Source organism: Furipterus horrens, unplaced genomic scaffold, assembly GCF_987537825.1.
Source record: "Furipterus horrens unplaced genomic scaffold, mFurHor1.1.pri manual_scaffold_11, whole genome shotgun sequence".
In the NCBI taxonomy this organism is placed as follows: Eukaryota; Metazoa; Chordata; class Mammalia; order Chiroptera; family Furipteridae; genus Furipterus; species Furipterus horrens.
In genome coordinates, this window is record NW_028327181.1 from 101254685 (window position 1) to 101278317 (window position 23633).

Genomic DNA, 23633 nt, shown 5'->3' on the forward strand with positions numbered 1-23633 from the left:
CTCCCTGCAGTTTTATTTCAACGGCTTCCTTAAAGTGTCGACGCAGGAAACTGCACGTGTGTGATGCGTGCCACCCTCTGTCACCACCGTCGCCACCAGGGTTCCCGTGCCCCTGCTTCAGGCCAGCGTGACCTGAAGTGACAGGAACTGACAGGAATGGAGCAGGTAGTGGTCACACCTCCCCTTGGCTCTGGCTCCTCCCACTCAGCCAGCAGACTTCCCTGGGTCCTGCCTGGTTTGTGCACAGGAGGTTTCCTTCGCTCGGTGCTGAGATCACCTGGGTGTCCCCAGGGTGAGCCGTCCCCATGGGGCTGCAGGAGGCCACGGGCATGCCTGCCTGTCTGCGCGCAAGCCCTCGCTACTCTGGGGTCCGCGCTCAGGAGCGGAATGGCTGGGCCCTGGCTGTCAGGAATGACCAAATGGTTTTCCAAATGGCCGCGCCCGCGGGCCGTGGTGAGTCTGCGCCCCCAGCCCCCGCCAGCCCGCGCAGGCCCGTCTCCGTACCTTCAGCACTTGCAGCGAACGTGCAAGAGGGGCTGCTCTCCCAGTGCGGGGTGAGCGCAAGCGCCTTTTCCTGCGCTCGCCTGACAGATCTGTTGCCAGTTTACTGACATATGTTTATGACGTGTAATTTACCTGTCGTAAAATCCACTCATGTAACACACGGTTTTGGACAGTGTGTAGCCACTGCCGCCGTCAGCATGGAGACTGTCACTCGGGAGTCCCCACACCCAGCCCTGACTCCTCGGTGCGCTCTGTCCCCGACTCCGGCTTCTCTGGATGCCCCCCAGCGGGGTCCCGGGCGGTGTGGGCTCCCTCAGCCTCACGTCATTGCTTCGCTGGGTCCTGAGTGTCGGTCGCTTGGGCCCCAAGCCCCACTGCTCGTCCCCCTGCGCCTGGGTGTGTGGCAGGACGTGCGACGTTGGCACTCTGTTGTTGGCTTGTCCCTGACGGGCCTCTGGCGCCTGCAGTCCTGTGCGCCCCTCTACCCTGCAGCACGCCATCTTATTCTCCTGCCGTGTGCCCTCCGGTGCTCTGCATCTCCCCGTCCCCTGAGCTCTTCCCACCCAGGACGCAGCCTGAACGGTTTCTTGCAGATCCCGCTCGGCCAGCAGCACGCGTAGCAGTCAGCTCCGCTCCGCTTCTCCGCGCTCCCAGCGTCTGGCTGGTGACCCGGTTCTGTCACTGATGCAGCCCTTACAGCCCCCCAGCTCCTCATCCTGCCCCTCGCATGTCCTGTCCTGGACGCGTGGCGAGCCTGCTGCCAGCCCCTCCCCCGACCAGTGTGTGCTCTGCTGCCCGTCACACACCAGCCTGCTGCCCCTCAGCTCCTCGCCTCGCCCGCCACCCTCTGTGGGACCCCCCCCCCAGGTTTGCACTTGGCCCGCATGCGGGTGCCGGGTGCTCAGTGAGTGCTGGGTGCCACCCAGGCTGGTGGCTCAGCAGCAGGGTCTCTGAGGGCAGCCGCTGGCTGGGGCTGGGGCTCAGCCTCCGTTGGCTCTTCCTGGGAGGCTGGACGCTGTTGTGCCGGTTTCTGGAATCCTGCTGGCTCCTGGGGCGGGCCTGTCTGTCGGGTGGTGCCGGGGCCCTGGGCTGATGTGGGGCCAGGGCTCTGTTGTGTTTTAACAGCCTGTCCCCTAGCCTGCATTTTCTGTTCTTCTGACTCTCAAGTTGAAGCCCCACATCCAGAGCAGACTCTTCCTAATCTCACACCCTACAGCACAAGCATGCCCACCTGGCACTGTGTTCCTCCCATGTATACGCACACGTGTGTGCACACAGGGTCCGTGTGGAATTGTATTTTCCCTCAGCTTTCTGTGACGTCTGCTTTTTCTTCTGCATGGTGACGAGTCCCCAGGGGGCTCTGGGGAGCTGGCAGGTTCAGACGGCGTGTATTAGCCATCGGCTGATGTCGAAGCATGACATGTAAAGTGCATGCTTTGTGCGTGGTGCACGTCTCAGACGGTGCGGGCGAGTGTCCTTGGAGGCCAGGTCCCCTCCCCTCTCCTCTCAGCCTCCAGGCTCCAGGCCAGGGGTCCCCAGTCTGTGGTCTCTCGCCTCCTGTGGAGCCGTGCTTGTTTCACACGTGTGGCTGCACGCCCGCTCGTCAGCCCGGGCGCTCGGGTGCTGACGTGCCGCTGTCAGAAGTGGGGGCAGCTCTCTGTGCCGCCCAGCTGGCAGGACAGCGCTCCGCGCTACGTCCCGGGCGGTCTGTGTTTTCATCGCTCCCTCCGGGCCTCTCGCCAGTCTCTGCTGTTGCAGACGATGTGAAGGGAACGTTCTTGTGGATCGTCGTTCTCCTCGTTTCCTTGGATAAACCCTTGTAAGGGGGTTTCTGTGTGCAACTCTGTGGGAGACCCTTTGGGTGGAGGTCCCGTTTCCATTCACACGCGCAAGGCCTGAGCGTTCCGGTTCCTCCACACCCTCACCCGTTCTGGGTATTGTCTTTCCAGCATGTTCATTGCCGGCTTTCCTGAGTACACGCGACCCCTGATAGACCACCTGCTTACCATGAAGATCAACCATTGGGACGGGTAAGTTCTGTGTTTCTGCGTGTATGTTGTGGGGAACCTTACAGAATTCTTTTTAAAATCATACTTTTATTTATTTTTATTCTTTATTCTTTATTAAAGTATAGCTGACACAGAGTATTACGTTAGACTCGGGTTTTTCATAAGGATTTGACCCTCACAGAATTCTTTACCTTTATCAGTACAGGTGCGTGTTTCTAAGAGATGTAGGTCCATTGTCTTGGGTTTCTTTTTAAAGGTTTTCTGCTGCTTAGACCTACTCACCCTGGATAACTTATATGTCAAGATAAACAATTGAAAAACTTCTTGATTGTGGTACAATATACATAATCGTAGTATTTATTATCTTAACGATGTTAGTGTGTGGTTCAGTAGTGCTAAGTACATTCACCTTGTTGTGTAAATAATCTCCAGGACTTTCCATCTTGCAAAACTGAAACTCTGTCCCCATTAAAAAAGACCCCCACCCCCCGGCCCAGCACCACTGTCCCACTGCCTGTCTCTGTGACTGCGACTCCTCTAGGGACCTCACCTGCAACCCCAGTGGCGGGCTGATCCCGCTGAGTATAATGTCCTCCTGAGTCAGCATTTCCTCCTTAACGCTGAGTGATACTCCGTTGTGGGGCATAACCACGGTTTTTGTCCGTTCTTTCGTCGGCAGACCCTGGAGTTGCTTTTCTCTCTTGCTGCGCATCACGCTGCTGTGAACACGGGCGTCTGGTGTCTTGTTGAGGCCCTGCTTTCAGTGTGGCTGGGTATGTGCCCAGCAGCTTGCTACATCATACGATAATCCAATTTTGATTTGTTCAGGGACCTCAAGAATCCTGCTGTTTTTTTCTAGTAGCTGCCCCATTTCCAGTCCCATAGCAGTGCACGGGGATTCCAGTGAGTGCGCAGTGATGTCTTATTGTGGTTCCGGTTTGCATTTGCCTCATGACTACGGACGTTGAGCGTCTTTTCAGGCGCTCGTTGGCCTCTGGATTTCATCTTTGGAGAGATGTCTCCTCAGGGGCGTGTCCGGTTTTCAGGCAGTTATTTGCTTGTTGTTGGGTGCTGGGAGTTCTTTCTGTACTCGCGATATCGACCCTTTTCAGACTGTACTCGCAGGTGTTTTCTCTTGCCCCCGCTGCCTTCCCTTCCTGTGAGTGTGTCCTCTGGCACGAGGGAGGCGTTAAGCTGTGACACGGCCCGCTCCGTCTGTCTCCAGCGTGTCTGACGTTACTTCGGCTGCCCGAGCTTTCGGTGTTGCAGCCAGGACATCGCTGCTCAGTTTGACGTCCTAGCTCTGCCCCAGCTCTGTCCCCGGGGTTGTAGTTTCAGGTCCTCTCCCAGGTCCTCCCACACTCTCATCTCCTGAGCCCTGGGTGGTCAGGGGGAGGAGGTGGAGACGCTCCGCCCTCCAGCACCTCAAAGGTGGCAGCTGTGCCCCAGATGGGCCTGCGTTTAGGTGAGTTTGGTAAACTCTTTCTTCCTTGTTTGTCACCGTCAGAAGTTCTTACTTGTTTGTGTGTTTATCTTCAGTAGCGGTTGTGACCCAGTGGCTGGCGGACTCACATACACTGTCTCCCTTTTCATGAGTTGAATAAAGCCAGAGTCGCCACAATGAAGGAACTCAGTTTTCTGTCTCCCCACCCCCCAGGGTCGTCAGAGAGCTGTCAGCAAAGGCGTTGTGTAACCTGGTCCAGCGGGCACCCCAGTACAGTGCTGCTCAAGGTGAGCGTGCTCCCCCACCCTGTGGTTGCCTCCGCCCCCCACACACATGAGCACATTGCAGACACACAGACACGCACACCAGACATGCACGCACGTGCACACCACACCCGTACCAGACATGTACAAGCATGCACACACCAGGCATGCGCATGTGTGCCACAGGTGTGCACACAGGCACACACATATGCGTCGCAGGCATGAAGTTGAGGACAGGCCACCCTGCTGGCTTCAAGGCCTGGGGGAGCTGAAAACAGTGTCTCTCCTGCTGAGCATCGGGACAGAATGCAGACCGTCTCTCTGAGGACCGAGGCTGTGAGCGCTGCGGTGTCCCCACTCGGAGTCCTGGGCTGGGCCCGTGTGCGTGCCGGTCTCAGCAGGGAGTTGATGGAAGTGTGTGTGCTGTGCATATTTCAGGAAGAAAAGTAAAATCATTTATTATGTAATAAACTAAAGCATGAGCTGCTTCACGGGTGGCTCAGGGCCGTGGGGGCAGCCTGCTGGCCGCGAGGGCGCCTTCCTGTGTCCGGCCCCGGGTGGTGCTTCTGCGTCCAGATAGACCACACTGCACTGTCCTTACGGCAAGAACGCCTCTTGCTGCACCGTGTCTTTTCTCCTGGGAACAAGTAAGCATCTGACTTCAGCATGGGAACCACAGATACGTTTCTCGAAATTGTGCTCATGCCCACGGACACTTATTGGAGTGGCTGGATCATGGTTCTTCATTCGCAGTTTCTGATTTCACTTCCTTGTGTGTGCAGCACTCTGGGGTTTGCAGTGGCCCTGGGGCCCTTTCAGCTTCATGAAGGTCTGCCAGTCAGGCCGTGCCTGGGGCCTGGTGCCTGCTTACCTGGAACTGATGATCTCTGCTACCTGGATGGAGGGCTCAGCACTGTCCCACCTCCCCAGCTCAGGAGCTCTCTGGGCCCCAGGATTAGGGGCTCCCCGGTTCGTAAACCCAACGCTGAGAGCCGCCATGCGGCAGCTCTTGTGGCTTGGACACCGCCTGCCGTCGCGGCCTCTGCAGGGCTGACTCGTGTGTTAGGGAGGCTCAGGCTCAGAGGGGCTGTGTCGTCCCGGGTGGACGTGGTGCCTCACCTGCCCGCCCTGCCAGGCCCCGAGGGTCCTGTGACAGCCTTGTGTCCCAGAGCGCAGAGACTCAGAGGCTGGCTCTGCTCTGCCCGGCTGCGGGGCTTGGTGGCACCGCGTGGGATGGGGATCCTGCAGGTCAGCCATGTTCCTCACTGCCTGGGTGGGTACCAGGGACGCGGGCCTGCTGGCCACATCGGGTTAAGTCCTGGGTGAGGCCACAGTGACTGACAGAGACTTCTGCAGGTGTGTCTCTCCCTGCGCGTCCTGAGTCGTTGGGTCTCACGAGCTGCCGTGAGTGCACTCCTGTGACATCCTCTTCTGTCCTGTCCTTGGCAGTGTTCCCACGCCTGCTGTTGATGACGCAGAGCCCGGACCTGCCCACGCGGCATGGGGCTGTGCTCGCCTGTGCGGAGGTCGCCCACAGCCTGTGCACGCTCGCGGAGCGGGAGAACAGGTAGGAGAAGCCCCGCCCTCCCACTGAACCAAAGTGCTTGACCCCATAGTCTTCACAGTTGACTTGATGGCATTTGTCACTGGTCCTCTCTCTTCTGAGCTGTGACCTTTGACGGGCCGGCCACTCACCTCTCCCTCGGGGCGCCGTGAGCCCATGGCCAGATGGGGCTCCTGTCAGCTGGGAGCGCCTGGTACAGGCGACTGCTGTGTAGCAAGTACCACAGTAAAGCGAGTCTCACGCACATCAGTGACATCCACACTGCGCCGTAGGCTCCTGAGTGTGCGGTCACATGCTGTCTGAACAGTGTCGTAGTTTCATGTGAATATGCGTGAGTTCCCCAAACATCAGCCGCGGCCTTGACGGAGATGCAGAGTCCTCAGCATGGGGCCGGGGGTTCTGCCTGTGGCTGTGCCCACATCACCGTGCTTGTCCTGAGGCAGTGAGTTCACTTCCAGGAGCGAGGAGGGGTTCTCAGAGGCGAGGTGGCGTTGAGTAGCTCACGTGCTCCGTGTTCTTTGTCATTTGTACTTTTACTACTTTAAAATTCAGAGCACAAGTTTACAAGTTCTTACTAGAACCTCCTCAGTGGGGAGTGTTGTGGACGGGGGCAGCGGAGGGCCTGTGGAGCGGGTCCCCCCGCGAGGCTGTCGGGATGGCTAACCTTTCTTTCCAGCTGACTGTCCTCAGCAATGAAAAAGCCCCCCCAACGTGGGACCGCGTAACCTGCTGCTGGAACTGCAGTTTAAGAAACGCTTTTAATCTATTTCACCTCAGCAGGTGATTCCCTGGGGACAGGATGGTAGGGAGGGGCCGAGCAGCTGGTGGTCTAGCGCCGAAGCGCTCAGACCCCCAGCCAGGGTCTCAAGAGCAGCATCACGTGGGCTGAGGGCTGGCGGTTGGTGACGTGCTGGGCAGGCTGGGCCCCGGCCAGAGCCCTGTCGCCGCGCAGGGTGCCTGCTCCCTGGCCCCGGCTGTGCGGGGGGTGCACTGTCTCCCGGGAGGCTCTGAGATGCACCGGGTTTCTGCTGGGGGCAGTCACGTGGGTGTGCTTCACTGGCACGCACCGGCTTCCCACCACCCGGAAGACAGCCAGGTTCCAGCAGCAGCCTCCTGGCTGGACAGTTCAGGCTCCGTCACCCTTATCCTGCGGGGATGGTGGGAACCCTCGTGGAACTCCAGTTTTGAGCGCCAGTCAAGGGCCCGCCCTGGGAGCTCCTGCCTCTCACAGGGCCCTCGCCTCCAAGCATCACGTCAGTGTTGGGAGCTTGCTGCTCCCTATCCATGGAGGGGACTGTCCCTGTTTTCAGCTCAGTGCCCACGGGTCCCAGCTGGACCGATTTGGTCCCTGTGGCCACCCCTTGGAGTTAGCGCTGCTTTAGGGGGGACCTTCTGCAGGACTTGGGGTGCAGGTGAAGCACCTGAGCACGGGGAGGTCTCACGCGCTGTGCTGGAACTCCTGCAGGCCTGTCGCAGACTTCCTGGATGAGACGGCGGTGCGGGGCCTGAAGCAGATACACCAGCAGGTCTGTGGGCCTGGGGTTCTCTCCCCGCTCCTCAGCCCTGGGGCAGTGGGTGGCCGGGGCTCCATTGGCCGGGAGCGACCCGTGTCCTCCCTAGACCAGCCCTGTGGGGCTTGTGTGGGTGGGAGAGCATCTCTTCTCGTGGGGCCAGTGTCCCCTGGCAGGAGTGCAGCCGGGCAGGGGAAGGTGGGTCAGTCTCTCCATGGGGTCCTCCTGGGCGTCTCATCCCTCAGGACGCTCAGCGGCCCGGGCTCGCTCCCGTCACCGGGGGTGGTTCTCACTGGGACTGTGGGCTGGCACGGAGGCCCTGGGCTCCCCGCTGTGGCCCTGTGGTGGGCGTCCGCCGTCGGCGTGCTTGCTGCTCTGGGGAGCGGCGCTGTGCGTTCCTGTGTTTCTCAGCTTCCCAGAGGGGCCGTGTGAGCGACGATCCTCTACGTTACAGGACGCCTGAGTCATGACGAGGCCTCAGTGGCCTCACTGCTTCCTGTCCCAAATAGACTTTTTATCCTTTATCTTATGACGCACATTTGACCTCAGACTCCCACCTGTTTGTGCCGTGAACCTGCTGTACGGTTCTGGTTAAGCCATTAGTCTATTTATTGACTTTACTCACTTGACAATGGAGTCCAGACTGTCACCTCCAGGTGTCAGGGCCCTGGGATGGCATGGGAGCCCACGGTGCTGGGAGGAAGCGCAGAGGTTCAGAGACAGTGGCCATGCGACCGCTGCGCCGTGGCTCCTTTCTCTGTGGAGTGTAGGTGATACCAGCCCACTTTGGGAGATTCTGGGCAAATGAAAGAGTGCTGGTCCCCGGCACCCCGGCTGTGCGCAAGGCTCCTGAGTTCCTTAGTAGGAAAGGCGTTGCCAGAATCCCGGTCAGCCCTGCCCTCTCCCCTACCCCAGTGCCTCGGTTTACCCTCCGCGTGAGGTCGTCATGAGGATCAGTGAGGTGCTCACGGAGAGCAAAGTGGGCTCCGTCCCCAAGGCCGCCCAGCCTGGGACATGCTCCGTGGGCCCTGTTTTCACACTGCTAACACGATCTACCTATTTTAAAAATCTGAATAATTTACATATGTAAGTAACTTCTCTTTTTTTATTCCTAGCTTCATGATCGTCAGCTCTACAGGTAAGCTTGACAAGCCCAAATCCTCCCGTCCCGCCGTCCCGTGGCGTCCGGCCTATTTCATGGAAATGAGGGTCACAGTCACTTCTCATCAAGAAGAGGGGTCTGCCCTCATCGGTCTGCTAAGCGTGTGGGGTTCACTTGGCGCGCAGTGGGCTGGCTGGTTGAAAGGTGGAGTTCACTGGGTTTAGGGTCTACAGAGGCTCACATGGCTGCAGCCCCAGCAAGGCAGCCGCATTGCCCTGACACTTCCCTCTGGCCTCATCACATGGTCTGCTCTTCTGCGCCGGAGAGCTGTCTTTTCTGAGTTTCATGTAGACGGATTTGTTCTGTGGGCTCTTTGGGCCGATCTCGCTCAGAGTGTGATGTCTGAGGCGTGTGGTTGCGTGTATGTGGCTGTCCTGGGTCCTGCTGCGCAGTATGCGGTGCCGTGCCTGTGCGTCCATCTGTGCTCTGGGGGCTGGATGTTTGGTTGTCCTGGCTTTTGGCTGCTGGGGTGAGAGCGCCTGCAAACTTGGACACAGGCCTCGCACGGACAAGTGTTTTAATTTTCGGGAGAGAACGCAGGTGTGACATTGCTGGGTCACACAGTTCCTCTCTGCTTCTGGGGCTCAGAGGGTGGCGGTGATGTTTCCTGCCCCCTGTCCTCATCAGGGCCGCCGTCCTGGACGGAGCTGACCCTACTGGTGGGCCTTTGCCCAGGGCCAGTGGCCTTTGCGACTCCTGTCCTTTTCCCTGTAGTGGCTGTTCTGGTCTTGGGCTCAAGAATCGATCTCATCATCTGTCTTTTTACTGAGCCGTCAGCGTCTTCACATATTCTGCATGCAAGCTCTTTGTAGACATAGTATTTGCCAGAACTTTCTTCCTGTCTGTGGTTTTCATTTCTCATTTTTCTTAGTGGGCTTTAACGTAACTGGAGGGTTGTGAACGTCAGCGTCTTCCCGCTCCCGCTTTCCTGAAAGCCGGGGCCTGGGCAGGGGCTTAGACCAGGGCTGCTGCCGAAGCCACTTCCTACACTGTGTGGCTTAGAAACTTCCAAGCATGTAGATTATTTTTGTGGTTTATCTGAGCCAAACTGACAACAGTTTCTGGGAAGCAGAATCTCAGTGGATTGAGAAAGTGCTCTGGAGAAGGGCCTGCTGCAGCTCACTTTACACGTCAGCACCAAGGAGGTGGCCCGCGGAGGCGCACAGGAAACGCACAGGTAGCAGTGGAGGGGGCGGGACAAAGAGTAACACGGAGAGACACGCACTTCTGCACGGACGGTGCAGGGGGGCTCGTCACAGCTGCAGCTCGCGGGGATGGTGTGCGGGCCCCAGGCCACAGTGAGGGGCTCTGCTTGCGGTCTCCTGCGCTGGATCTGCCCTGAGGGGTCTGGAAAAGGAGGTTACGCCGACGTTTCAAAGACGCATCACCTTAGACGCACAGACAGTGTAGCCAGGCTCCCTGGAGGCCAAGACTGACCTTTGTCGGGGAAGCTACAGGCTAAGGACGTGACCACCGCCAGGGCCCACTCTTAGGAATTTCTAGGTTTTGAACCCCCCGTGTGGTCACGTTCACTCTGAGTTTGGGAGGCCTCCCTGAGCTTGTCAGGTTTAGCACATGGACCCTTTTCTGTCATGCCCGGTGCTGGTGAGGCGCTTGGCCAGCCTGGAACCGCCCTCAGTTGGTGCTCACACCTGACGCTGATGGTCGTCAAGTCTGCACCCTACTCTGGGCAGGTCTGTCCACGGCAGGATTTCAGGTGCAGCCTTCGTCCCGCTCGTGGCCGGCCGGCCCTGGGTGTGGGCTTGCATGGGGCTCGTCTGAGTCCGGCCACCACCACCAGGACACAGTTTGGTCAGGGACCCTTGTTGTCTCTGGTTTCCCTGGTTGGTGGCTAGAGGGGCCCAAGGCCCGGGCTCTCCCCTGGTGTCGTCCCGTCACTGTCCTTCTGTGGGGTTGGGGCAAGGCCTGAGTGTCCTGCCATGCGTGTGTCTCCTGAGGGGCACTCAGCGGTCATTGTCTTCCCAAGTGTGCGTGAGCAGCTTCTCACCCGAAGTAGCTGGTGAAGCCTGGTGCGGCCCCAGACAGGGCTCCTGTGGCTCTGCGTACCTGAGCGGAGGGGACGGGGGTGCGTCCAGGTCTTCCCTGGTGGCTGATGAGGAGGGTCTGTGCCTTGGGCTGTTGTTGCTGTGCCCATGGGAGGGCCCTGGGGTGGGCTCCTGGCACGCCCCTCTGGGCCACTCGGCGACACTGCCAGCCTTTGCCCCACTTTGCTGGGAAAGGAGCCCCCCGCTCTCCTCGTGCTGAAGCTGCGCTTCTTTCTGGTGAACGGGCTTGCTCCCTCCCTGGGCCAGCGAGCCGCAGTGGGCACCCCACAGGGCGTGGTACGCAGCTCTCCGGGGGGCAAAGGCATCTGAGGACACCCGTTGGCATCTTATAAGTTCTAAGTGCACGTCGGCTCTTTGTTCCTAAGTTTTCTTTCTTAGTGATGAGTCCCAAACGGTAAGTGGAAGATAACACTCTCCAGTGAGATCAGCGTAGAAAGACAGATGAGTGACCGCCCTCGGGGGGCGGGGGGCTGGCCCAGGCACCTCCTCAGCGGTGATTCCCCGTGAGTGGCTCACCACACAGCATGCCCGCCATTCTAGGCTCGGAGGTTCTTGCCAAGCTGCATCTGATATCAACATTTTGACCACTTGCTTCATCTCTTCTAGTGCGTCCCTCTCTGCTGGTGATAGTTTTTCTTTGTGGAAAGTACGTTGCAGGCCTGGTGTTTCACCTCTAGAGGAGCAGGGACTGCGTCCTGCGTAACCATGTGCCATCGTCCTCCACAGCCAGGGCGTGGGCACTGTCCCCGTCAGACCCGGTGCGAGCACGCTTTCCTTGGCTTGTCCTCAGATGTCCTCTGTAGCCGTCACCACGGAGCCTGCTGTCTGCTTTATTCAGTCCCCTCCCCTTTCAGTCTCACGACACCCTCTCTGACGGAGTTCAGGGCGCTTGTCTTGAACAGTGTCACGTGTTCTGGGTCTGCCGGGCCGCTCCCTCGCGGTGTCCCACAGAGGGGAGGCACGCCGGCGTGGTGCCGCAGCGGGGGTGTCGGGTTTGATTCCTGGGTTTGGGGATGACCTCCACAAGGTCAAATGTGCCCAGTGACAGGCGCGTCTCCCACTGCCAGTGGGTGAGCTGGGGACAGGTTGGCTTCGAGCTGTGTACGTCCCCCATTCCCAGCCCCTCCCTCCTGGCCTTGACCAGTGGTCACTCTGAGGCCAGAGTCTCTCGTTCCTTCTCCACTCGTGACCTGGGTCTGTGTGGCAGGACCAGCTTTCCCCGCCTGCTCCGCCCTGCCCTTCCCACCGCCTCACAGCGCCTTTCCTCCTCGGCGGCGCCGCCCGCCCGCCCGCCCGCCCGCCCGCCGCTCCTCGTGCTCCGGTTGTTCCACGTCTGCCCCACGGGGGCCTGTCGGAGCCAGCGCCTCTTGTTTTCACGTGGTCCCCTCAGTCTTGGAGAGTTCCTTCCTTGCAAAATTTGTTTAAGCCCCTCCCTTTTATTACTTTGGTTTCCCCTCCTCCTGTTGCATTCGGTGCCGTCCATGTTGGCAGATGAGGATCTATTCCCGGAAGTTGCGTTTGTGTCCTCTGTCCTGTGTCCCCTCCCCTCTTGGACGCGTGGAACCCGAAGCTGCTTTACTGACCTCAGGTGCTCACGCTGCTGGTTTGGGTGTTTCTGGGTCTGGCTGTGTCCAGGGTTTTCTTTTCCTTCCAGTTTCCTGGTGATTCTCAGCTGGATGCCAAGCTTTGTGAGGCTTCCATTGCTGGGACTGGGTTTTGCTCCATTTGTTTTGACAGTGCTGGCTGCTGCTTCTTGGTGGGCATTGTATCGGTCGAGGCCAGGGGTGGTTCCTGGACACACTTGCCAGTGGCCAGCCAATCTGGCTGCAGACTCTGCCGCTCTGGCCGACGGACCCTTCCCAGCCCTGTGGCTCCTAGAAGTATCCCGCCGCCTCCTTCTAGGCGTCTTTTTCTTCTCAGGTTCAGGGAGCGTCTTTTGCATGTGCAGCTCGTGGTCAGCCCCAGCTCGAGAAGCCCCTCCACCCCTCCCTGTCCTGGCCTCGGCGGCTCTGAGGGGCCTCGTGCCTGGCTGCACCCTGCCCGCTGCCCTCCTCCCAGGCCTCAGTTTCCGGTGTCTGGCACCGGTGTCTCATCTGTTTCACCCAGTTTTCCAGTTGTTTCAGGCAGGAGGGCAGATTTGCATCCCGTTGCTCTATCAGGGCCAGAAGCCAAGGTCTCAGACATTAACTTCCCATCTTCTCGTGTTTCTTAGATTCACGTTCACCAGCGTCAGATATTAACTGGGTGCGGTCGTGGGGGCGGCAGGGTGGGCGCATCTCTCCCCTGGAGGTGCGCACGACGGAGCCTGGGGGTGGTGCTTCTCCTCCTGGGGCTTAAACCCCTTCAGTTCTTAGAGACTGCGGGTTGGACTGTGCTTGGAATTTGTTCTGTGTGAGTAAGGCCATTTCTGCCAGAAAGGACTAGGGTGTCCAGTGAGAACAGAAAGTCAGAGTAACGCCAGTTAGGGTTCAGGGTATCTGGGAGATGGTTACAGGACTTTTTCTATCATTTTTTTCCTCTAAAAAGGTAGTTTCTTACAACTAAAACTAATATAAAATAGTATTGAATAGTCCGTAATTGAAAGAATTAAAATAAAAAAAAGAAAATTGCTCTCTCCAGAATAGAACATGGGGACAAAGTTTACAGGAAACCCTATTCAATAGATAAGGTTTTTTATTTAAGAATATAAATGAAATAAAGGAGACGAACAACCATCGAGCAGTTGCATAAATTGAGAACTTCACGGGCGCCTTCCCTCCCAAGCAGCTCCTGCTTGCGATAACAAATGCTGCTGATCAACGTCCTGATTTTTGGGGTCTGAGGTTACTCGGTGAGGGCCTTTTATGTTTTACGTACGAAGCGATTTTAACTCTGAATGTTTTCATTACATTTCAGGGGCCTGGGAGGAGAGCTCATGAGACAGGCAGGTAGGTCCGAGCAGCCGAAGGCTGCAGCTGGTGGGCTGTGGCCTTGACTTGTGCCCCCCGGGGGACAGGAGTCCTGAGGTGTCAGCGTCACTGCCGCCAACACTGTGGGGCTGGCAAGCTGCCCCTTCGCATCCTCGGGGGCCGGCGCTTCCCCAGCAGCACAGCCACGGGGCCGGGGCCTGGGCCCTGCGTTATGGGGCCCCATGGGGGAGGCAAGCCCCTCGCGGAGGCCGGTTTGGGGGCTCACACTCGGGGCCTCCCGGGTCCAGGAGCAGTTCAGTTACAGAAAGGGTGGGAAGAGAGAACCTGAAAGCAGGGTGTCTGCAAGAGAGCAGCATGTTCCCTCACTTCTGTGAAAGGAAGGGGAGGCCCACACTCAGGGTGCTGAGGGGCGGCCGCTGGCACGGGCAGGTTTGGCCTCCTTACGCTTTTCTGTAGAGTTTGGGTTTTCTCAGCAAACATGAATTCTGTACAATCTAGAAAAACTGCCAGCGCTGTCTCCACGTCAGTGTGACAGGGCGGGTGCAGAGGCCACCGCTTATCGTCTTGGCGCCGGTCTGAGGGGGCACGTGGAGTGGGGGGAGGAGCCAGGGCCCATCCAAGGGCGGCGGGCAGGGGGCCGATCCCCGAGTGACCAGCAAAGGCCGCACTCGGCCTGATGGGGTGGCCACCCAGTCCTCACCCTGAGGTGCAGGACACAGGGACAGCAGGGTGGGCGCTGCGGCGGCCGCTTGGGGAGAAATGACATCACCCACCTTTGTTCTCTTTCTTGCTAGTGTGTGTCTTAATAGAGAAGCTGTCCCTCTCCAGAATGCCCTTCAGAGGGGATGCCGTGATCGGTAGGTGCTTTTCTTCAGGGACGGACGCGGTCGCATTTTCTCCCAGAAACGCTTCAGACTGAAAAGTAAACATGACTCTGTTAGGACGGGCGGTCACGTTTCATGACATTGGAAAGCCCGGTTTTTAAATAGCTGCAGGGACCTGTTGTCCATGACGGGCATCCACCACCCACCCCTCGGCGCTCGTGGGCCCCGGGGAGGCAGCCCGTGGTGAACCCGCCCTTGTGCGCAGTGGCCAGGCCCTGTGCGGCCTGTCCTGTCCGTGGGACACACACATGCGGCCTCAGCCAGTGGGGACGGACATTCCTCCGCGCAGGCAGCCGCACAGAGGCCCTCGGGGGGCCCGCACGGCACTGTCTCTGCTCTGCAGCCTCAGAAAACCCACAGAGCTGACCAGGGCTAGATCTCACCGAGCTGAAAGTTTGGGTCTTCAGTGGTGGGGGTTTGGGGTTGTTTGAGGGAGAGGCACAGGAAAAGGCCACCCGAAGCTTGCGAGTGTGATGAGAGACCCAGAGTGTGCCTGTTGTAGGTGCTTTAACGGTTCAGCAGCCGGAAGGGCATCCCCTTGGGCCCTGAGGCCTCGGAGCTCCTAGGGAGTTTCCTCCAGACGCACCGCCGCACCTGCCATCTGCTGCGGTCTAAGGGGCGGAGACCTGCTTGTTGTCGACTCTGATTTCATCTCAACTGTCCCCACGGGTAAAGGGTTTCTCTGTCCATTCGGCAGGTGGTTGGCAGTGGCTGATAAGCGACACCCTGAGGCAGCTCCACCGCATTTCCAGTCAGTCTCGACAGCGGATCAAGGTGTGCGGAGCAGGGTCTTCCCAGCTGCTGCGTTGACGTGTTTTCAGCGTCTGCTGCCAAGGCTGCGTTGTGGGTCACACAGACTGATCAGGGCCGTGACTTCATTTGGGCCCCGCTGGTGGTGTCTGTGTGATTCATCATCAGGAAAAGTAGCTCAGTGATGGGCGACCAGAATGTGGAAGCCTTAAAATTCCTCTTTCTGGTTTTATTCTCACCTAAGTGTCCCTCCGTCACGTCCTGAACTCCGCGTCCTGTCGCGTCGTAGGGTTTCAGGGTTGGCAGCTGCCTGTGCGATGCTCTTGCACAGAGGACCAGGTGGCAGCCAGAGTCCCCACCGCACACATCACGTGGGTCATTTCAGGAAAGCATGTGTTTCCTCGGGCACAGTGGGGACAGGTGACCGTGGGGGCAGCAGAGCTGGGGAGCGGCTCTGGCGTCAAGGATGAAGAGGCAAGAGTGGCAGTCTCGGCCTCCGGGCGTCTCACCCCCCACCCCCACCCCAGGGCTCGCAGGAGGTCTCTTCAGGGTCTTTGTTACGTCACGTGGTCCTGGTTGAGTCTGGGTGCTGCAGGGTCGTTGCCGCAGACTTTCCTTGATTGATTCGCACCGGCCCTGGTCACGGTGTGCTAGTCGCTTGCCTGGCCCACGTGGCATCTCGGTGTGGTGCCCGTGCTCAGGCCCCTCTGCGTGCTCACGGCCCTCCCGCCTGGCTACTCGCTCACGGTCTGGGGTGTGGAGACGGCCTATGAAATCACCATTCGCTCTGGGCTCAGCTCCTTCCTGACAGCGGGTGTTCACCTCCCATCCTCCATCCTGCTCTGGGTGGCTCTGCTGGGCTTTGGTGCTGAGAAGCCCCCTCCTTTTCCCAGGGCCGCTGGACCCCCCGAGTCCCCCACAGAGCCTGTCCGGAAACCTTGCGCACGTCCCGTCCGGGTGTGTTACATGCATCTTTTCCTTCATGACCTTGCTGGGAGAGAAAAGGCCATTTTGTTATTAACCGTCCATGTTCTAAGACATGGGATTTGCATTGCATGGACGAAATAACAAAGTGTTCTGTTCAGTTTATTAATTTGCAAAGAATGGTGAAGTCATAACTGCCCGACAGACGACAAGCAGACATGCTGGAAGGAGCGATGTGATTTAGTTTCTGTATTTTTTTCTAAACTTAATCGACTGCGGACCAGTCTGGAGGCTGCAGGGCCGCTCATGTCCCGCGTCATTTCAGGAAGCGGCTGTGTCGGCCTTGGCTGCCCTCTGCAGCGAGTACTACACAGAGGAGCCCGGGGAGGCCGACGGCGCGGGCCGGGGTGAGTGCGCTGGTGGGCTCGACCTCAGTCCTGGGGGGCGCGGGGGTGCTGCAGGGACACGGTCCCCCTGGGTCGGCCCCGGGCTCCGACCCACGGTCTGGCAGAGCTGCATGGAGGAACATCTCTTCCACTCTGAACCAGCAGCTTCTCCGGGCCGTGCCTTGACGCTGGCTTTTCCTGGGACACAGCCCTGCTGCTGAGTGTGCAGCATTGGCTGAAGTCACCCCTTCAAGTGCACCCCTTCCCACTCTATGCCCTGAAGGTGCCGGTCATGTGGAGGGGAGCACTTCTGTGAGTCCTGTCTGCCCCGTTGTATTTGCTCCTTCTCCTGCGTCTGTCCATTTTCTTCCTCTGTTTGCACGGTTTGCTCCTCAGCACCTTCACATGCATCACGTGGTGCGTTTTCCTGACACGTCCTGGGCGGTCAGCACAGAACTGCCCGCTTCCCCTGCCCCCCAACTTCATGCTGTTATTCAGCCCATGGTTACATCATAGCTGGTACTCTTCACAGGAGAACGTGTTTTAGAGTATTCGTGTGCACTCTGAGCTCTTCCCCTCCTCACGGGGACAGCACATGTGCTGCTGCGGTACCACACCGCCGCCCCGTGTGTTCTTGGACCAGCGCAGTGCACCTGGCACTCCACCTGACGCGTCGTCAGGGTCTTCTCCCTGGGGGTGCATGTACGCTCCTCTGTTGCCCTGCGGCATTCCTTCCTGTCGCCCTAGCGACCAGGCACGAGAGATTTCAGGTCATCCTCAATGCACGAAATCACATACTCAGCAGACTGTGTTCTGTGATTTTTCCCAAAACTACGACAGTGTTTTATCATTTGATATTCTGACGGACTTCCTATCTGAATGGTTTACTACATCCCTTTACATGGGCAGCTTTGCTTAAAGAGACCGCCCTGTTATTTTGTATTTAGTCTGTTTTTTAAAACCTGGGATAAGGCCACGTTTTGCTTCTGGCCCGAGAACAGGCTGCTGTGTCACACGACTGAAGGAGACAGGAGCGTCGATGTGTGTGGATCGAGGGAGGTGTCCGCTTAGGGCAGGTACAGCCAGGTCAGGAGTGCCAGTGTTCGCTTGCCCTGACACATGACACAGAAGCTGCATGGGGTGGCAGTTCTCGTGTACATGCTAACGAAAGGCACGCGTGGCTGGAATTTGAGCAGAACAGCTGCGATCTCTGGTCACAGCGGGTGGGACAGAGTGAGGGTCCTACCTCCCTCTCCCAGGGCTGCGCGTTCGCAGAGCCGGTTTGGCGACTCCCTCCCCTTCTTTGGCTCCTTCATCTGTCCTGAGCTTCTGGGGCCTTTGCTGTGTCCCCCTCAAAACTCTGTCCAGTGAGTCGTCCATTTCTGATGACGGGCTTCCCCATCTCGGGAGGCGCAGGCCCCCCACCGCTCGCTTGCAGCCTGACCTTGCGCCCTGCCTGCCCCACGACCCGGGCACCCCGTGTGGAGCGGCAGCCATGGCCCGGCACACGGCTGGGTCTGTCACGTTTGCTCTCCTTTCTGAGGAGGCGCTGGCTGCCTGGTCAGCATTTGTGTCCTTGGAGACGCAGACGACAGGAGTTATGACTGTACGGGCTGTTCTTCAGACCCCATTGGACTTACTTTCCTGAGTGAAAACTTGGTGAAATTGCTTGTGGAAACCTTAAAGCCACTTGGTGGTTCTTTTCTTAAGTCAGCTTTGATCCATACCGCTTTGGAAACACACCTGCTTTCGGAGCCTGAAGTGCTTCCTCCCTCCTTCCGTCTGATGCTGTTTTTCCTGTCTCTGGGACGTTGTAAGGAGGGAGGAAACCAGGGGCAGCAGGGGGTCATTTCGTCACTGCTTTTCAGGGGCCCTAGTAGAGCAGTGTCTCGCCGAACTCCAGAGCCCGGAGGAGACAACGCGCTGCGGCTTCGCGCTGGCCTTGGGGGCCCTGCCCCGCTTCCTTCTGCGCGGCAGGCTCCGGCAGGTGAGGCTGAGCTGGGCGTGGGGGGCACCCGTGCGGGGCGGGGCGGGTGGGCCGTGGCGACCCGTCAGGAAATCCTGTGTGTGTGGTCAGGAGGGAGAGCCTGAACGCCAGCATGTGGCCATGAGGAAAGGGGACATGGTTTAGGGGATGTGAACGCTCGTGTGGGAACGCTTAACGCTGGTTTCTGGGAGGGGAAGCTGTTTGGTGCAGAAGCTTCTCCTGCCTCATCTCCACGTGCCAGCTCTGCGGGGGCCACGGCGGAAGGGCGCGGAGCCTGGAGCAGAATCCTTGCCCCAGGTGTCCCTTCCACCCCAGGAATTCCTCCTCGGGAGCCGGTCAGCCCAAGGCGGGAGGACCCTGCATCTCAGGACAGGGAGAGGTCGCTGCTTGCCCCCTGGGAGGACATGGTTCATCAGTGTCTTTCTCTGTGAGGTGCCTCACCCTCAAGGTGGCAGTGGCTTGGGACAGAGCGGGAGGAGGGGCAGAGCTCTGCTTTGGGCAGGAACGCCTGGCCTGGACCAAGACTGCATGCCCACAGCCGAGCCTGCTGGAGGCGGCCCTTCAGGGCGCGGAGCTTCGCCTCGCAGCCGTCACCCCTGCCGTCTGTGACTGGGGGAAGGACGGAAGGTGCTTCCTGTGCCGCCCACTCCTGTGTGAAAGTTGCAGGCGGGTGGCACAGGCTCATTCCGGCCTCACCAAGACCTGGGCTTGCATCTCCTGCCCTGGTGCCTGTACCGCAGGCCGCTCGCAGGCCTCACCCCTGGGGACAGACACCTGTGTGCTCCTCCCGCCTCCCTTTCCCTCCTGACTGGCTGCCTTGGAGCCGCCCTGAACCGTGGGCAGTGAGCTGGGCGCCTGCCATCGCTGTCCTGGCTCCCTGACCTGGTCCTGAGCCCCCTGCAAGAGTGGGTGCCTGCGGCCTCTGGTCAGGCAGGCCCCACAGACCCCCACCAGCCTCAGTCACCAAACTCCTCTGTCCCCTCTTCCCCAGTTGAAGCATCCTGCTGACCCACCTCCCAGACGCCCACGGTGCCACTGCTCGGCACGTCCCGCCCTGTCCCGTGTCATCTTCCCCACCCAGCGTGCCTCAGGGTCCCACACACCAGACAGACTTCAGGCTAACGCTCTCACCCTGGGTCTTACCCATGTGAAGCACCCGAGTTAGGACTGAACTGTCCCTTCCTGTCCTGTTAGGACAGGAACAGATCAAGTCACAGAAACTGCTGCGCTCTAGACTTTGGGCAGAATGGGGCGGGGTCTTGCACAGGATGAGGAGCTCTGCGGAGGTCCCTGCACGCCGGGGTCCGTGTAGTGGGAGGCCTGGAGGCGGCCCCCCACGGCAGCTACAGCAGCACAGCCCTGGGACCCAGTCTCCACCTGCATGGAAAGTACGTCTGTCTTGTGGCCGGTGGTCTGTGGGTGACTGGTCATTGTTTTTCAGGTTCTAGCGGGGTTAAGGGCCGTTACCCACATTTCCCCGGAGAACGCGAGCTTTGCGGAGTCCAGGCGGGATGCCTTGAAGGCGATCGCCAGGTGAGTGCCACCGGCTCTCCTCCCCAGGCCACTGCTCCCAGAGGCCAGCGCCCCATGTGCGGGGTGTCCTCGGCAGGCGTGAGAGGCCCAGTCTCTGGTGACACGTCTGCTTAGAGGCAAATGTTGCTGTTTTCTAGTTTCTTCTCTTTTCAGAGGATTGACATTGAACAGTTCCAACCCAGAGGCTCATGACCAGTTTTGTCCTAATTATAGGGAGCTTTAAACCTGTAGTGTGATCACTTCTTCGCTGTAGGACACTGGCCTCCTTCAAAGATCGGCATCCCCGAGGAGGAGGAAAGGACGGGGCGGTCTCTCTCGTCCTGGGTCACAAATGGGCTCATACCTGCCACGCTGTCCTCACCTGCCCATGGGCCGTTGGAGGACCAGCGGTGTGGAGCCCACACACTGTCTTGGGCACTGATGTCCCACTGTCCCCTTCTGCCCTGGTGGAAGGGTAGGAGGGCCCAGCCCCTGGCCTCCCTGTGCACCTCTTAAGCAGGAGAGACAGGCATGTGGCTCTGGGGAAGAGCATTGGGTCTGCGGGGCGGGCTCTGTGTTTCTGAGCTTCCTCCGAGCTTCTGGTCTGTTCTGAGTGTGTCCTGTGCAGACACATCAGGCCAGAGTGACGTGAACACAGGGAAGGCTGGACGGAATGCACAGAAATTAGCTGCTCGCACTTCTGATTTCAGGGTTTGCCAAACGGTCGGAGTGAGAGCAGACGGGGCCCCAGACGAGGTTATGTGCAGAGAGAACGTGCCGGAGGTCTACTGCACGCTGCTGGACTGTCTGCGCGACTACACCACCGACAGTCGCGGGGACGTGGGCGCCTGGTGAGGCCTGCGCGGCGCTGGGTCTTCACTGGTGTCCCAGCTGCCGCTGCGGCTGCCCCAGAGGCCAGGCCTCTGTGCATGTGGGGATGGAGAGCTGGCCTTGCGCCCTGCGGGACCTCCGTGAAGTCTTCATTTCTGTGCTGTTCGGCCCTTTTTCAGAGACTCTTAACTCTGTAGAAAGTCTCATCTTTTCCATTATTTTTCCCACCGTTTCCCCTTTTTCATCAACATGTTCCCCGTGGTTATTTTAAAGACCCCACCCACACCCTCCAGCGTCCGTCAGCTGTGGGGCTTTCTGTTCCTGTGTCGTCTTACTTCAGCACTTGGTCTTTTTAAACATTTTTCCTGATTTTTAACTAAATCCAGAAATTGTTCAAAATTGTAGAGGCTGCAAGTCCTGTACATGGTAGGTGTACTTAGCCTCCGCGTGCCCTCGGGCTGGGCTCACTCCACACCCAGGGCCCGGCTATGCCCACAGCCGTGACCGAGGCCCTTGAACCCTGGGGCCTTCCTCCTGCACGGTGTCCCCCCAGCCTTTCCCTGGGAGTCTGTGCATGGAGGTGGGGCTCACGGGGCAGCACTGTCCCTCCTCCCACTCTGCCTGCTCCCTGGCTCCCAGAGGGTGTCTGTCCTGAGCAGCAGCTGGTTGGTGGCCACACCCTGGTGTGTGAGCTCTTCCCCTTCCTGTCAGCTCCACGTGTGTCTGCCCTGCACCCCAGGCCTGCACTCAGCACCTCACTTGCCTGACCTCCCACCGGACAAGGCTACACCTGCTCACCCCCCCCCCCCCCGCCCCCTCCAGTCTCAGCAGCCCGGGCTGGCTCCCCGATGCGCGGGGTTCACTCCGTGGAGGGAGGGCAGGTGCCCCAGGCCTGTGGGACCTGCTGACCCTGGAGACACCAGCCTGTCGTGTCTGTGGTCCCTGTGGCCTGGCTGCGTCCTGCCCAGGTTGACTCTGCATTGTCCCAGCGTTCGCTGTGGAGTTAGGCCGGGCATAGTGTGGACTCAGCTTTTTGAAGTGTCTGAGCTTGTTTCCTCTCATGGGCATTGTTATGGGCGAGTTTGCTCAGGGTGGACAGAGCCCTCGGGTCTGGAAGACGGTTGGGCAGCAGAAGCAGGAGCTGCTCTGCGTGTGTCTCCCCAGGAAAGGTCGGGAGCTCTGAGAGGCTCCCTGCTGGCAGAAAGCTTCATAGGTGTGGTTTGCATTTAATGGTTCTTGGGGACATCGGTGCCGTTTCTGCTTGAGCAGTCGTGACTGTTTGTCGGGGCCAGCCCGTCTGTGGGACAAGTCTTTGTCTGACCTGTCGTGGGTTAAATGCTTGTAGAGGGCGGGCCACCCGCTGCCTGTGCTGTTCTGTAGACCCTCCCTTCCCACCGAAGTGGGGAGTTCAGTCTCTGACACTTGCCCTGGGCGAGGGCATTGGAGTCCCTCCCTCACCATGGGCAATTGCTGGGGAGCAGTTTCCTCACCCCTCTCCACCTCTGCAGGGTCCGCGAGGCCGCCATGACCAGCCTGGTGGACCTGACGCTTCTGCTGGGGAGGGACCAGCCCGAGCTGATCGAGGCTCCCACGTGAGCGCCTTCCCTGCCCTGACCGGGCCTGCAGAGGGTCTGTCCCGTCCCCGCCTCTGCCCCACAGCTCATGCTCAGGCCGCCCCTCCACCGGGGCTCAGGCCTGCTGGAGGGCAGCCATGCCGCCTTTCCTGGGTGAGGCCAGGTGAGGAGCCACCTCTCAGCCTCGGGCCCTTGTGCCGCAGTGCCTGCTCCAGCTGGGGGCCTGGCTGTCCCCCTCCTGTCTGTTCCCTGGACACGGGGCTACCCTCGGGCAGCTCAAATGTGGGGTCTTCATGCCCCTCCCTTGCCCCAAGCTTCCCTTCCTCCCTGTGCCCCACTCCTCATCCAGTCGCCTGTCTCCTCAGCCCATCCCCCATCCCCCCCCAACCCCCTCCCCAGCCCTGTGCTCTCACTCCTTCCACCCGAGACCTTACACGAGGCTCCTGGGAGTCGATCAGCTGCAGTGGGGGCCCTGCCGTGTGCTCTGCGGGCGCCTCGGGTTAGAGCTCTGCGGACATTGGGCTCTTGGTTTGCAGCTGCCGGCGGGTCATGTGCTGCCTAGCCCAGCAGGCGAGTGAGAAGATTGACCACTTCCGCGCCCACGCCGCACGTGCATTCATGACGCTGCTGCACGCTGCTGGCCCGGCTGGCCCCGCCGTCCCCCACGTGCCACACAGGGAGGAACTGGAAAAGCTCTTTCCCAGGTACGGAGGGTCCATTCAGGTGCCTGTTCCCGGCAGGGCGCAGGCCCCTGCAGCTCATGGCTCTGTTGCAGGTCTGACGTGGCCTCTGTCAACTGGACGGCGCCATCCCAGGCCTTCCCTCGTGTCACCCGGCTGCTGGAGCTGCCCACCTACCGCTACCACGTGCTGCTGGGCCTGGCTGTGTCTGTGGGCGGCCTCACTGAGTCCACGGTGAGGATGTGTCTGGCCTGGGACTGGGGTGGCCCTTTCCTGGGTGGGGCTAGGGGTTGGGATGTGCACTCCGGGGGCTGCGCTGTCCCTCCTGCTGGGTCTCCCCTGGGGAAGCCGGTCACCAGTGCCGCTCCTTCCTCTGGCCTTGCGCCCCCCAGGGCAGCTCCTGAGATGGCACCAGGGATGAGGGGTACTCGGACAGGGACCACCGCGGGGACCTGTCCCAGTGCATAGGTGGTCTTGTTCTACTGCCGCCGTGCCATGCCTGGCACAGACATTATGCCCAGCATGCACAGCGTATGCCCGCCACCACTCTGAGCCTGGTTTCCAGGTTCCGTTCCTCCTGCACACGGTGCTGCCATTTTCCATGGTCATGTCCCTGTGGGCTCGGTGCTCACTCGCTCCCTGACCCTGAGCAGTGTCCGAGCGACAGCAGGGC

The 23633-nt window shown here is 59.6% G+C and overlaps 1 protein-coding gene across 1 annotated transcript in view; it reads left to right on the top strand.

The window, feature by feature from the left end:
• The first annotated feature begins 2075 nt into the window (after positions 1-2075).
• LOC149999129 (tubulin-specific chaperone D-like) overlaps positions 2076-23633 on the top strand; it is a 32654-nt gene continuing 11096 nt past the window's right edge. Inside the window, exons 1-16 of the mRNA XM_090290703.1 lie at positions 2076-2323; positions 2454-2534; positions 4171-4244; positions 5670-5787; positions 7250-7310; positions 8411-8433; positions 13419-13450; positions 14227-14289; positions 15014-15090; positions 16316-16397; positions 18245-18363; positions 19805-19896; positions 20586-20726; positions 22215-22298; positions 22817-22984; positions 23056-23194. Coding sequence (XP_090146829.1) covers positions 2455-2534; positions 4171-4244; positions 5670-5787; positions 7250-7310; positions 8411-8433; positions 13419-13450; positions 14227-14289; positions 15014-15090; positions 16316-16397; positions 18245-18363; positions 19805-19896; positions 20586-20726; positions 22215-22298; positions 22817-22984; positions 23056-23194 — 1353 coding nt within the window. The 5' untranslated portion in view covers positions 2076-2323; position 2454. The remainder of the gene's footprint in view (positions 2324-2453; positions 2535-4170; positions 4245-5669; positions 5788-7249; positions 7311-8410; positions 8434-13418; positions 13451-14226; positions 14290-15013; positions 15091-16315; positions 16398-18244; positions 18364-19804; positions 19897-20585; positions 20727-22214; positions 22299-22816; positions 22985-23055; positions 23195-23633) is intronic.